This window comes from Podarcis erhardii (assembly GCF_964252035.2).
Source record: "Podarcis erhardii genome assembly, chromosome: 9".
Classification (NCBI taxonomy): Eukaryota; Metazoa; Chordata; class Lepidosauria; order Squamata; family Lacertidae; genus Podarcis; species Podarcis erhardii.
The window spans coordinates 51428238-51442682 of NC_138512.1; the positions used below are offsets into that span (position 1 = coordinate 51428238).

The 14445-nt window shown below is 41.3% G+C and overlaps 1 protein-coding gene across 11 annotated transcripts in view; it reads right to left on the reverse strand.

The window, feature by feature from the left end:
- The window catches only part of BLTP1 (bridge-like lipid transfer protein family member 1), a 104942-nt gene extending 90702 nt beyond the window's left edge, over nt 1–14240 (reverse strand). For all 11 annotated transcript variants that reach the window (XM_081876530.1, XM_081876528.1, XM_081876527.1 and 8 more), the window contains exons 1-5: nt 14079–14240; nt 5783–5909; nt 4382–4498; nt 2945–3023; nt 2362–2426 (exon numbers count right to left, since the gene is read on the reverse strand). In XM_081876530.1, the coding sequence (XP_081732656.1) occupies nt 2362–2426; nt 2945–3023; nt 4382–4498; nt 5783–5909; nt 14079–14225 (535 nt within the window). In that variant the 5' untranslated portion in view covers nt 14226–14240. The remainder of the gene's footprint in view (nt 1–2361; nt 2427–2944; nt 3024–4381; nt 4499–5782; nt 5910–14078) is intronic.
- Nucleotides 14241–14445: the final 205 nt, after the last annotated feature.

Genomic DNA, 14445 nt, shown 5'->3' on the forward strand with positions numbered 1-14445 from the left:
AAGGGTTTTCCGTTTTGGAGGCGCTTTGCAAAATGAATTTCCCTATGGGCTTGCTTCGCAAGACGAAAATGTCTTGCGAGTTCCTGTGGTTTTTTCCCCCCTCCCCCCCTTTTCCTAAGCCGCTAAGCCGCTTATCAGCTGATCCGCTAAGCCGCTAAAAGCCGCTAAGCCGCTAATAGCGTTAATCCGCTAAGCCGTCAATGGGCTTGCTTCGCAAGACGAAAAAACCGCTAGACGAAGAGACTCGCGGAACGGATTAATTTCGTCTTGTGAGGGACCACTGTATAGCTTATACTGCCACCCAATAGCACTGGGTTACCATATTCGACAAAAAGCAAGCTTTGTGTTTAAGTCCCAGCCTACTAGCCAGAGCAAGTGAGTGCATGAAATTCCATTCAGGCAACTGAGCTGACAAAGCAGGCTACCAGAGGACGCAAGTCTAATGCTTCACACTCAACAAAGAAATGAGTAAGAGTTTTGTCCCTCTTCTGCCAGTCGATAACAAGGTAGAAACTTTCCCTCCACTGATGGGTCATGACTGCACCGTTTTGTGGTTCTGCTTCTTTTCCTCTTCTTTTTAGATGTAGCTGCCATTATGCCACACCCTCACTGCCATGGTCTCACAGTAGCCATTTGTTTTATGCCACACACCCACCCCAGAGCACCCATTTCACAACCAGCATCCACAACACTTTCTCAAAATTCCAAATGTGCCGACTGGCCCCAAAAGATTGGCAACCCCTGGCTTATTATAAGGCTGACATAGAAACTGTTTAAAACTGCCAAATAACTCAATTCATGTCATAAATTCAAAAGACAACATTCAAAGCTATAAATGATCATATGAATCTGAACACCACTTGCTGGGGTTCACAAGCAGAAGATTGCTACTGTCCTGGTGTCAAGACAGACATCTGGGTGGGCAGAATAAAATCAGCATGTTGGACTACATAGCTTTTGGTCTGATGCAAGAGGGTTCTTCATATGTTCTTCTATATAATAATGAAGCACATTAATGATATATCACATCTACATTTTCAAAAGCTATGACCTAGTTAAAACAATGTGATTATAATTAACTAGTTTTTCTTTCTTTCTTTAAGACAGCCCTATTACTTATTTACTCAAGAGACATGAACTCGTTTGATAATCCAGTAAACTGGGTCTCTTAAAGTAGATTATTATCTTGCCAACCACTTCTTTCTGCACTTACCTACAGAGACAAAAGTGAAAACCTACTTCTAGCCCACAATGGCCCATATAGATAGCAAAATACAAATTACTAATTTTGAATGCTTTCTTTACATTTCAATGCAATGCAGCAAAGTTATTGCCACAAGCAATAAAGGACAGTGTTATCATTTTAATTTTTTAGTATGTTTTCAACTTCAAAGCTGTGGTATAGGAAATAAACAAATCCAATTAGTCATTAAAAGTTTGTGAAATAAATTAAAGAAGGTCTGTATCTTTTCTGATTTCAGATTAGAGACTCACATGCAGCTGTCATTTAAAAGATAAAATGCTTTAAGTATTTTTAAAAAGACATTAGGGGGCTACAGAGTGTACAGGTTGTTTTTACTATCAGTAAGTTTTCTTTAATTTGTTGTAATTATGCTACAGTTCTGGAGGAGTTGGGAACTGGCACAGTTTGTGATTACTAGCTTTGACAGCTTTAGGAGTGAGTAAGATAAATTCATTAAGGATAGGTCTATCAATGCCTATATAGCTATTTGAAGACCTGTGAAACCCCTGCTTCCAAATACACTATACCTCTGAATACCAGATGCTAGAAACAAATGAGGGAAGGAGCAGCTGCTTTCATGACCTATTTGAAAGGTTCCCAGAGGTATTCAACTAGCTACTTTTAGAAAGGTAAATCAGATGGAACTTTGGCCCAACCAGCAAATCTCCTCTTACGTTATTCTACTTTCTTTTTAATTTGAGACATGACTGGTGCATTTGCCTGCTTAAAACCTCTTAGATAACCATGTTGAAATCCTTGCAAGTTAGGATAGCTCAAATGAACTGAAACTCATGTAACCATAGAGATGCAGGTAGAATTTTATTAACATATGAGCCACATGGGAATAATTAAAATGCAAGACCAGAGAAGCAGTAAAAGAAAATATTAATTCAGCCCAGCTCTAACATGCAAATACTGCCTCTGATAAGAGTAAGCTACTAAATTAAGAAGATATATACCATTTAACCTTTAAAAGCTATTCAGTTTTTTTGCTTTACTGAATATTTATAAGAATAATTTGTTTTTGTAACATACAAAGACTATTTATTCAACCCATGCAGAATTGCTCCTTCAACAGAAAATCCAGTAACATGTCTCTTTTGGGGGTGAAAACTTACCATGTTGCTTCTGCTTTGGATTGTACATCTTCCACCAACGAAATATAATAAAGCCATCTTGGATTCTGAAAATATTTTTACACAATTAGAAATAATAAGTACTCTTGTTATAAATAACGAATTTGAAATGAAATGAAATTTTTTACGGTCCCAGACCAGCTTCGGTGAATTTAAAAACTATTTCAAACAATGCAAAAACTAACAAACTGCCATTTTGGTTTTTATAAATGTATTTATGGTTCCTCTTTCAGAACCTTAAAAAGCACCATAAACCACCTGACTCACTGTCACTCATCACTATTTGCCATTAATCCTCTATGCCCTGGACCAAAGATGAAAGTGAATGTTACCAGCATGGGGAGCTCACTATCTTAAACAAGAGAAAGGAAGAGACCACTTAAGAAGTCCTCATATTTTTACAGAAATGGCTAACTTTACCCTGTGTTCATGCTTTTTCTACCACTACTGATGTCAAAATGGAATGCATCATCCAAAGCATATTAGAGCCTAGCATTATATGAGGATGAAGAAACATTTTAAAACAACCACTATTTTGAAACAAATGGTAAGCAAGGTTAAATACCTAATAGACATATCTTCTGTAATGTAATATATTTCACGAACCATGACTTTTCCAGACAGGACAGAGAATGAGAAGGAACCTATATTAAAAGTAAGATTTCTGGTAAGTCAATCATCAACATTATTAGCACAATTTTTTGTTACTTTAGCTAGATGAAAAGTGCAATATTATACTCCATTGGCAAGGGGCTACATTTGCCAAATTCAAGATATACTGTAGAACTTCTCAGATATGTCAGTGGAAGGGCAAAAATTAAAGCAGGGTAGGCAAACTAAGGACTGGGGGCTGGATCCGGCCCAATCGCCTTCTAAATCCACAGAAGGTCTGGAATCAGCGTGTTTTTACACGAGTAGAATGTGTCCTTTTATTTAAAATGCATCTCTGGGTTATTTGTAGGGCATAGGAATTCGTTCATTTCCCCCAAAAAAATATAGTCCGGCCCCCCACAAGGTCTGAGGGACAGTGGACCGGCCCCCTGCTGAAAAAGTTTGCTGACCCCTGAATTAAAGCATCGAAGCAGGAATGGCAGGTGAGAAGCACATATCAAATAACCCTTCGATTCACAGCCTTGTCCTTATCAAAAGTGCAATTTTATGCCAGCCGCAGACCTAGCTAAAGAAAATTCCCTGCCATTTACTTTAATGGGTGGGAAATAAAAATATAGAGAAGAGGTACGCTGTGTCAACTGCCCTAACCATGTCACCACAAACAAAAACACAGGATGATGTAACCTCTTACCCTATCACAGCACACCATCGTCGCTATACAAAACTAGGAAAACTGTCTGTGCTCTCTGCAGATGTCCTGCTGTGGGAATTATATAGGTGCTGAACTGTGTGGCCTCTATCCTTCCCTTTGCATACTGTGCTTGTGAGGAGCATAAATGACTTGAATCCTTGCCTGTAGGGATGCCTGGCCTCTCATGGTAACAGGGTCATTGCTGACTACATCAATGAAGCAGAAGAAGTGGGTGTTATGGCATCATGGTGTATTATGATGCCGGAAGTGTATCGGTGCATATCCTTGCGGTCATTAGTTCACTGGCTTCCTCCATGTCTTCTGCATTTCGGCCACATGTAAGCATAATTGCCAATGCAGTTTCTAACTGGTTGCCACTCACAGGCTTTCATATGTAATTTTTATATTTCCTAGTTGAGTACTTTCTCTTCTCCTCCTATCTGGACACACATAGGATACTGTGGTCATGCTGCCATTGTAGTAGCCACAGATCTCCCACCTAAAGTAATTTGGGTATAGGATTGCTCTGCCTATCACACGGATGTCAGTGGGACAGCTAAGCATGTACTTACATCTCTCTTTTATTGAAAGCTACAAAACCTAAAGACATCTAACATTGGCTAGATGGTGGATTCTATTATTAACACAATATTTCAGTATGTATTCAATAGTATATTATATATTTCCAAGAATACTTACCAATATGGATGTAGCCATTTTTATGTAATCTATTAAGAACCAATGTCAAAATAAGGCCAATGTTCCGGGAATTGTAATAGGTTAGATAAATTATCCAGCCACAGGACAAAATTGTAGCTGCAAAAGAAATGATCATACGTTCTAGAAAAGTGCAAATGCATTATTATGAAAGATAAAAGAACAATCATATTGAAAAACACACACACAAACCCAGCTGTAGCATTTGAAACTCTTCATTATGGGCCAGAGAGGGCTAAACTGCTTTATGGGAGCCCTGGACACCTCTGCTTTGGGTTCATTTATCACACAATATTAAACCATTTTTTAGCACTGCAAGTATGAACCTTGGCTTCTTATTGTTCCCACTTCTCTTCTCCTTAGCAAAGTTGGAGGGAGAGTGGAAACATTTACAATGGAACCTTGAGTTGCGGACGTAATCCATCCCGGAAGAACATCCGCAACTTGAAGCGTTCGCATCCAGAAGCACTGCGTCTACGCATGTGCGCAGCGCAATATAGCACTTCTGCACATGCACAAGCGGCGAAACCCAGAAGTAACCATTCCGGTACTTCCAGGTTGCCATGGGACGCAACTTGAAAAGACGTAACCTGAAATGATTTGTTATGTCCAAGCCAAAAACTGTGGTTAGTGCGAAATATGTCTTACTCAAACAAACCACAATAATTAATAATAGTCCGAAGTTGGCTTGTTTTAATATACCATATTTAACACTAATATAATTTGTCCAGATTCAGACACAATGACAAACACAGTTCAAACTGGAAGCAAATGCCTTCTCTCTCCTCATATTACACCGGAAGTGAGGGGAGGCGTACTTCTACACATAACACCAAACTATGGTGCACTGTTACATGTGAACAGTCATTATTTGGCCTTAGTCACACCACTATTGTTCAACCCCTCTTTCCTATATATAAAATGGAATAGCAGTGGGGTTGAATACAATAAAACAGTAAAGCACTTTGCAAATATGAAGTGATGCATAATTATTGGAATAATGATAATATTAATAGTAGCAGTTACAACGATACCAGCTTTGTCTCAGATATTGTTGCAGCATTGTATTCCAAATCACAAACTGCTCCTCTGAGGCACTGACAATGCTGCAAATTATGCATGTTGGCTCTCAGCCAATGAGTTGTGTATGCAAAGAGACAGAACTTCTTAGGCAAATAAGCTCTACTGATTTAGCCTCAGCAGCCCCCACAAAAACGGCAAACTGGGAAGAGACCACTGTTCAGTACTTTAAAAAGCAGTGTTTTGCTCCAACTTTTCCAATTAACCAGTATAGCATGTTTGTTTTGGATGTATGTATTTAAGATGGGATATTTCACAGCATTCAAAATACATGAAATATTCAACAAAAAAACTGTTACATACCAACAAGAAGCCAAACAACATTGGAGTCATGTTCAGTAAGGAAATTTTCCAACTGGGTGATACTGGGAACAATGTTACTTTCGTTTCTTGTATCCATTGCTAGAATGTTGCAATAGGGTTGAGATGACTGAAGAGAAAAAAAATAATTACTTTTCAAAGTTATGAAGTAGCTTCATTCCTTATCACAAAGCATCTGCACATGTTTTACTTTGGATATATCTAATGCGTTTCAAACAGTTTTAAACTTTATAAGCTATCCGATCCTATGATTGCCTACTCTATAGCAAGTCCCACTGTGTCCAGTTATTCCCATATAAGTGTGCACAGAATTGTGGCAGTAAGCACATCTTAAAATCATGATAGAATTAGGAAGTTCTATGGCATAGTCAAGAAAGAAGAGGAAGGTAATGTTTTCAAGATCTGAAGTGCTTGCACGGTTATCACTTGCAAGAGTTCTTTGGTCAAGTTCTCTGCATGACACAGTTCATTGGCTTGGAATTTTGTTGCATTTCCCATGCTAAAAAGACTTCCTTTCTCAGTGATGTTTACATTTTTTTTTCTCCTGAAGATAATATTTTATGTCCTAACAACCAATGTTTCTCAAAAGCACCTTTATACACATTCTACACTGAGACGGCATTCTAAACCTTTTATACAATCTTTTGACCTCATTACAATAATTAGGTGTGATTAGCAGGAAGTAGTACAGTTAAACCCATTTTGTACATAGAGCTGGAATCCCAGCCAATGTTAGTTCTAGCAAATTTTTGCTTTAGCTCAACTTCACAGTAATGTAAACAAAAACATTAGCTAAGCTTTTTTTTCTACTGTTCTATTTGGACTCCTGCTTGTATCACAAAGTGCAGTATTTCTTGCAATTAAAGGGCGAGCGTACCTTTCATTTTTCTACTCGTTCTGACATATTTCTGAGAGCACAAAGTCACAAATAGCCTACCAAATCCTTTCCTTTAATAGCAAACAATACATGCAGGCAAGTCTCAAGGAAAAAGTGTTCTTCTGACCAAGGAACAACTTCAAAATAAGTTACCAAAATTCCAGAGGAGTAGCCTTATTTGTCTGCTGCAAGAACCTGATGCACCTTAAAGACTAACAGATATGTTGTGGTATAATTTTTTACAGGTTAGAACCCACTTCATAAAATTCACTGGATTTTAGTTGGCCCTACATATTTGTCTCTCAAGTCTGCTCGAAGCTGGATCAGGAGTGTGGTCTGTGAGAGTGGTGTTGGGACCTTTAAATCTTTGTTCCTAGAACTGTTTCATTCAGCATCAGAACCCAACTCCCTTGCATTTGCTTTTCATAATAGGAAGAAAGCTCAAAAAAGCTTGTGTGCCAGATTACTGACTTTGGGAAATGTAAAGCAAAGTTTAGGGTTCTGTGGGGCACTTTCGGAAAGGGAACCTTTTTGAACAATGGTAAGCTTCCCCAGCATACACAACCACTATATTCATTGCTATGGTTTTCAGTCTTTTGCAGTTGGGCTTATTGGGTGGGATTCAATCACAGAAGAGCCAATTCAGGTTGCACGATTATAAATGATTGGGAGATACTGTGCAACAAACCAGCTTCTTCGAAAGACTGGACTTTTTGTGATAAGGAAAGTGATGGGGAAATGCACTGGAAAGTGTGTGGTAACACTTTCTTTGACCCACCATCATCTAACCTCTGCACAAACAAATAATAATGTATTAATTAAATAACCAATGTCTAAGCTCAATAAACAGGCCATTGCCATAAGACTATTAGGGGGAAAGCTCTCTAACTGTGAAAAGGTTGAGAAAATAGACTCAGTGATGTAGACTGCAGACAGCCACTGAAGGAAATGTTTTTAAAATTCTAGCATCTATGTAATTTATGTGTTTAGATGATAAGAAAGACCCAGTTCTTTAAAATGCTATGAAGCTCTAAGTGTACTCAAATATATTTTCAGTCTTTTTATGATTAATACCAACTATATTTAAGTTTTCTGTGTTTGCAGTCTGTTCTTTGAGCACTTCCCCAAGTTTATTAATGTTATTCTCTCACAAAACTCAATGGTATTCTAACAACACTTCGTACTACTTGGCATTTACATGTTTTTGTTTGCTTCCTTTTTCCATCATGAAAAATATAAACAGAGAGAAGAACTCTGTTTGTTTAGCTGTGGAGGGGTCAGTAGAGGAAGCAGCGTTAGTTATCTTGGCAAAGGTATTGCCTCAAAGGCCAAGTTGTAGGACATTTTAGAACAGAAAAATATTTACTGCCACATTAGATAGCAATGTAATTTAAAATACTTTTCTTACCAGCTGCAGTCATAATATTAGAACTGAAAAAACAGAACTTGTTGTAATTTCAAATGATATCTGGAAGTTGATAAATGGATTCTCTTAGGTGTTGTACCCACAGCTATGTAATGTAATGTTAAACGGGACTATACTGTACTGGAAGATGAGTAAGGCAAAAATCACATTCATCATCACCGCAGCACCTGCAAGTCCACAAAAAAACTCATACCATCAGTTCCAGAACAGACATCCACTGACCAGCTTTTTCATTATCCTATCTTTTCTATCTCCCCCCCCCCCCCACTACACACACAAAATTGCAAAAGGCCTTGAGAGCCTCGGTAAAAATTAATACAATAAATTAAGTGAAGACTCCCCTCCATAATCCACGAACTTGCCATTTTAATATTTTGCTCAAGGGAACGTGTTTTTTTAAAGGGGGCACTCATCACAGTAACCATCATAAAGACAAGAACACAATATTAGAGTTCCCCAACCACACCAAAGACAGACAAACAGATGCTTCTTCTCTCAAACAGGAGATAAAGAGATCAAAAGCAAGAACACTGACATCAAGATTCCAGAAAAGCCAAAAGACAGTTGTTTGACTGATCCCCAGAACTGATAGTCAACACTAAGAATTATGCATGCATGCAATTGCAAGAAAGCAGATTTATGATGTGCATTCAAGAAGCACCATTCTATGCATATTTGCTCATAACAAAGTTTCCACTTAGTTCAATAATACTTTGTTTGGTATAAACAATAAGATTGCAGCCTTGACGTGGGTTTGTTTCCTCTTAACCTTATTGAACCAGGAGAACTTGCGTATGTTGTGCCAAAGATTACAAGTGGATGGATAGCTGGTGACTTTATTAAACCAAAAGATACACTAGATAAGACAGGAGAGGCATTCATATCTCATCTGTTATATACTTTACACATATACTTTGTTAAAAACATTGAAAGAATTAAGAACTGTTGGCCTCACAAAAAAAACTTATTGGCGCTGTGCTAAATAGCAAAAGGAAAAGGAAACCTCTGTTCATATTAGCAGGAGCATAAGGCGAAAGCAGCCACTCTCACCAAGACTAGAGAACATTTGTTTGGTTCAATGATGCACTAGCTGCTGTGCTTCTATCCTGGAAATGTTATGAAACTAACTGACAATTCCTCACACAAAGATCCATCACAAACAAAAGACATTCTGTTTCTTAAACTGCTTCATCTGCCCCAAATACGCTGCTTACATACAGTTAAAAGCTAACAAATGTACAGTGCAATCCCATGCATGTCTCTTTGAAAGTAAACTCCATCAAAATCAAAAGGGAATTATTTCCAGATATGTCTTTATAGGATTGCAGCCTTACTGAAACATATAAGTCTTCTTGGACCATTGTTTATAACCAATATTTATGGATTGATGTGCTAACTCAAAGCTCATCATTACAGTGGTACCTCATTTTAAGAACAGCCCTGTTTATGAACTATTTGGTATACGAACTCCGCAAAACCAGAAGTAGTGTTCCAGTTAGCGAACTTTATCTCTGTCTACAAATGGAAGCCAAATGGTGGAAGGGCACCAGTGGTGGGAGGCCTCATTAGGGAAAGCATGCCTTAGTTTAAGAATGGCTTTTGTTTAAGAATGGAATTCCGGAACAGATTAAGTTCGCAAACCGAGGTACCACTGTAGTAACTTCCATGGGAACAAAACATTTGCTGAACAGTTTCAATTCTTAAAAGCCTATGCCATTATACTGTGAAACAACTTAGAGATAACTTTATGTTTACTACCTGAACTGGCCACCAGACTTTAAAATATGTTCAAGATATATTTAACACAGCATTCTTCTCATGTTACTCTGCCCTTTTAAACAATATTGCAAGAAAGACTATTATTAGTCTTCTTTCCCTGCCCGTGCACAAATTGTTACAACATTAGCACCACTATAAACATCTTCCAAACATAGTTCATTGCTCAATGCCAACAAGTTCGTTGAATGACTGCCATCTGAAGCTCTGAATGATGGAGCTAAACTTAAAATCAACATGTTTTCTATTAAAACTATGTAAGTGAATCCTTAAGTAATCAGAGGGTTTTCCCAACATGAGACACTGCATGAGTACATCCTAATCCTCAACAATAGCTTAGAATTGTGAATAACTAAAAGCTAGTTTTCTTTCTTTTAGTTAAAAACAAACCAGCCCCGATCATCTCCATCAGATTTCACTGACTGTCAGCTTTATTATGACATTGTGCTTCACTTTTCAAACTGTATGATAGTGTGTCACAAGAGGGGCTGAAGTGCGCCTACCAGTGCAATCTTATTGCATAGGTACACAGAATTAAATCCCTTTACATGCAATGGGGTTTACTCCAAAGTAAATGTACACAGGATTTCAGCTGTGATCATCAATACTGCAACCACAGACACATATTAGAGAATAAACCTCACTTAACATCAAAAAACTAAGAAAACATGATGCATGGCTTCCTTCTTGCTGCATTGAGCACTACGTTCTTTTCAGAGTGGGAAGACCTTATGCAACACTGATTCTCCTTTTCTATTAACATAAGGTAAAGGACCCCTGGACAGTTAAGTCCAGTCAAAGGCAACTATGGGGTGTGGTGCTCGTCTCACTTCAGGCCGAGGGAGCTGGCATTTGTCCACAGACAGCTTTCTGGGTCATGTGGCCAGCATGACTAAACCACTACTCGCACAAAGAGGATCGTGACGAGTGCCAGAGCTCAAGGAAACGCTGTTTACCTTCTGCTGCAGAGGTACCTATTATATCTACTTGCACTGGTCTGCTTTTGCATTGCTAGGCTGGCAGAACCTGGAACAGAGAAATGGGAGCTCACCCTGTCATGTGGATTTGAACTGCCGACCTTCAGATTGGCAAGACCAAGAGGCTCAGTGGTTTAGACCACAGCACCATGCGTGTCCTTTTCTGTTAATATATGATAGTCACAAGATCCCAAAAAGAGCCTGCTGGATCATGCCAAAAATCCATCTAGTTTAATGTCCTATTCTCACACTGGTCAGCCTGGATTCACAACTGTCCATGGAGGCACAGGACAATTTTGTGTTCAGGGTAGCTGTCCACCAGCTCCATCTTGTTATGTTGACTGAGACCCTACCTGCCCACCAACTGTCTCACCAGAGTGGTACATGCTGTGCTTACCTCCCGCTTGGACTACTGCAATGTGCTTTACATGGAGCTACCTTGGAAGGTGACTCGGAAACCACAACTAATCCATAATGCAACTACCAGATTGGTGACTGGGAGAGGCCACTGGGACAATATTACCACTGGTCCTGAAACATCTACATTGGCTCCCAATATGTTTCTGAGTAAGGAAACCAACCCTGAGTGCTCACTGGAAGGACATATCCTGAAGCTTAGGCTCCAATACTTTGGCCACCTCATGAGAAGAGAAGACTCCCTGGAAAAGACCCTGATGTTGAGAAAGATTGAGGGCACAAGGAGAAGGAGCGACAGAGGACGAGATGGTTGGACAGTGTTCTCGAAGCTACCAACATGAGTTTGACCAAGCTGTGGGAGGCAGTGGAAGACAGGAGTGCCTGGCATGCTCTGGTCCATGGGGTCACGAAGAGTCGGACACGACTAAACAACAACAACAAATGTTTCTGAGCACAATTCAAAGTGTTGATGCTGACCTTTAAAGCCCTAAATGGCTTTGACCCTGTATACCTGAAGGAGCATCTCCACCCCCATCATTAAGCCCAGACATGGAGATCCAGCTCAGAGGACCTTCTGGTGGTTCCCTCATTGAGAGAAGTGAAGTTACAGGGAACCAGGCAGAGGGCCTTCTCAGCAATTGTGCCCATCCTCTCATCAGATGTTAAGGAAATAAACAACTATCTGACTTTTTGAAGACATCTGAAGACAGTCCAGTATAGGGACGTTTTTAATGCTTGATGTTTTGCTGTGTTTGATGTTTTTATTTTCTGGAAGCCACCCGGAGTGGCTGGGACAACCCAGTCAGATGGGCGGCATACGTATAAAATTTATTATTCTTATTATTATTCTTATGTCTATGGGAAGGTGACAAGCAGGACCTGAGCATGACAGCACTCCTACCTCCCAGGGTTTACAGCAACTGGTATTCAGACGCATACTGCCTCCAACTGTGGAAGTAGGATTCTCTACTATAGTCGTAGCTGACAAGGAATTCCCTGAGGGTTTGAGACCCATCGGCCACACTCACAACTTAAGCCAGCCAGCTGAAACAGTGTAACATTATTAATTATAATAATAATTTTATTATTTATATCCCGCCCATTTGGCTGTGTTTCCCCAGCCTCTGGGCAGCTTACAGCATATATAAAAACATAGTAAAACACCAAACATTAAAAACTTCCCAACACAAGACTGCCTTCAGATGTCTTCTAAAAGCTGTGTAGTTCTTTATCTCCTTGACATCTGAAGGGAGGGTGTTCTAGAAGGAGGTCACCACTACTGAGAAGGCCCTCTGCCTGGTTCCCTGTAACTTCACTTCTCGCAGTGAGGGAACCAGCACAAGACCCTTGGAGGCTGAGTGATGGGGATGGAGACACTCCTTCAGGTATACTGGGCCAAGGCCATTTAGGGCTTTAAAGGTCAGTTGCAACACTCTGAATTGTGCTCAGAAACATACTGGGTTTCCCAGGGTGTGGCTGCTGTCACACATTTAGTATGAAACATGTACCCAATTTTAATAAAGAATTTCTTTCATGAAATCACTTTTACCTTCAATACAACTTTTTATTTGATTGAGGGCCATGCAGCTACATTAAAACATCAATGCATTTTGTGACACTTGAGAATAAACATACAGTACTTTAAGTAAAGTGTAGGTAGGTAACTAGAATACAGGCAGACAAGTAGGGGCACTAACTGAAGGCGGGAACGTTTAAACTATATAAACTAAGTTCATAGTAGGTTAAGCTGCATCTTGTATACACACCTGTACAGAGTCAACAATTCTCAGATTATAAGCAATGTACTTTTACTTTTGTTTTACTGTAAGCACAACTTTGACCCCGAGAGTAACAACCCACAACTATTCCATACTTAAGGAGAGATATCAAACCTCATTTCAGAGCCAGTGTGCCTACATACTAGATACCTCCTTAATGTGTGGTTTAAATTGCTTTGCTCTACAGTATTGACAATCGGGGTGCTTATCAGAGGGCTGGAAGAAAAGGGTTTATTTTAGACCTTAATCATCCAGGTTGGAACTGCTACCTTTTTTTTTCTTCTTTTTTTTTTGACGGTTTCAGGTTATGTGCGTATTATATGTGCTGTTATAAAGCCTGAAGCATAGGGTGGGGGATGCAGGGGGGGGGGCCGGCCGCACCGGGCGCAACATCTGGGGGTTAGGGTTAGGGGCGCAAATCCACGGGTTAGGAGGCGCAAATCCATGGGTTAGGGGGCGCAAGTTACTTGCCTTGCCCCGGGTGCTGACAACCCACGCTACGCCACTGTATAAAGCTACAACCCTATTGAACAGGCCGTGATTTACTTCAGTCAATAGACACAAGAGCTCCACTGCTGGGTGGCGCCGTTCTAAACCCGCGCAACGGGGGAGTCTCAAGCCCCCACGTGCAAGCAAACCTGCGAGAAGCGTCGCGTCTGAATGAAGAGCGCGCGGGGAGTTTGCGTGTAGCGTTCACGCGCGCCGTTATGCGGGGCCAAGTCCCGGCGAACCCGAAACTGACGGGCCGGGGGCTTCGAGGCGGGCGAACAGGCAACCGGGGGGGGGGGGCTGCACAGCCCAGCGAAAAGGCGAAGAGCCTAACGGGGCCCCTTGGCCCGGTTGCTGACAGAAACGCACGGCGACCCCGAGGCGCCGCCTCCGCCGGAGCCTCCCCGCTGCTCCAGGCAGAGCCTCGCCTGACAGGGAAGGCCTGGCTGGAGCCCCTCCGTCGGGCCCACAGCTACCTGCTGTGCGGGGGGAGCCGGCCCGCGGCTCGAGGGCGCGGCAGCCCTTTCTCTGCACTTACCCCATGGTCCGGGTACCACCTACATCCAAAGCCCCCTGCTCGGCTCCTGCCCGAAGAACCCGGAAACCGGCGCCGCCTCCGCCTCCGCCGCAAAACACCGGTGGGCTCCACCCAAGCCCTTCCCTCAGGGCCGAGCCTGCCAATCATGGGGCGCAGGCGGTGCCCGCCGACCAATAGAAGCGAGCCGCAGCCGGAAGAAGGGGGTTGGCAAAAACGAGGCTGCTAGCCAATGAGGAACGCGGGAGCCTTGAAGGTGGGGTGGGGGCGGAGGCCCTGGTTGCGGAGCGAGGGAGCGAAGCGCGTATATAGATGTATATAAAAAAGGGAGACCTGCGCGCGCCGCTCGGCTTCGGGGTACGCTTGGGAA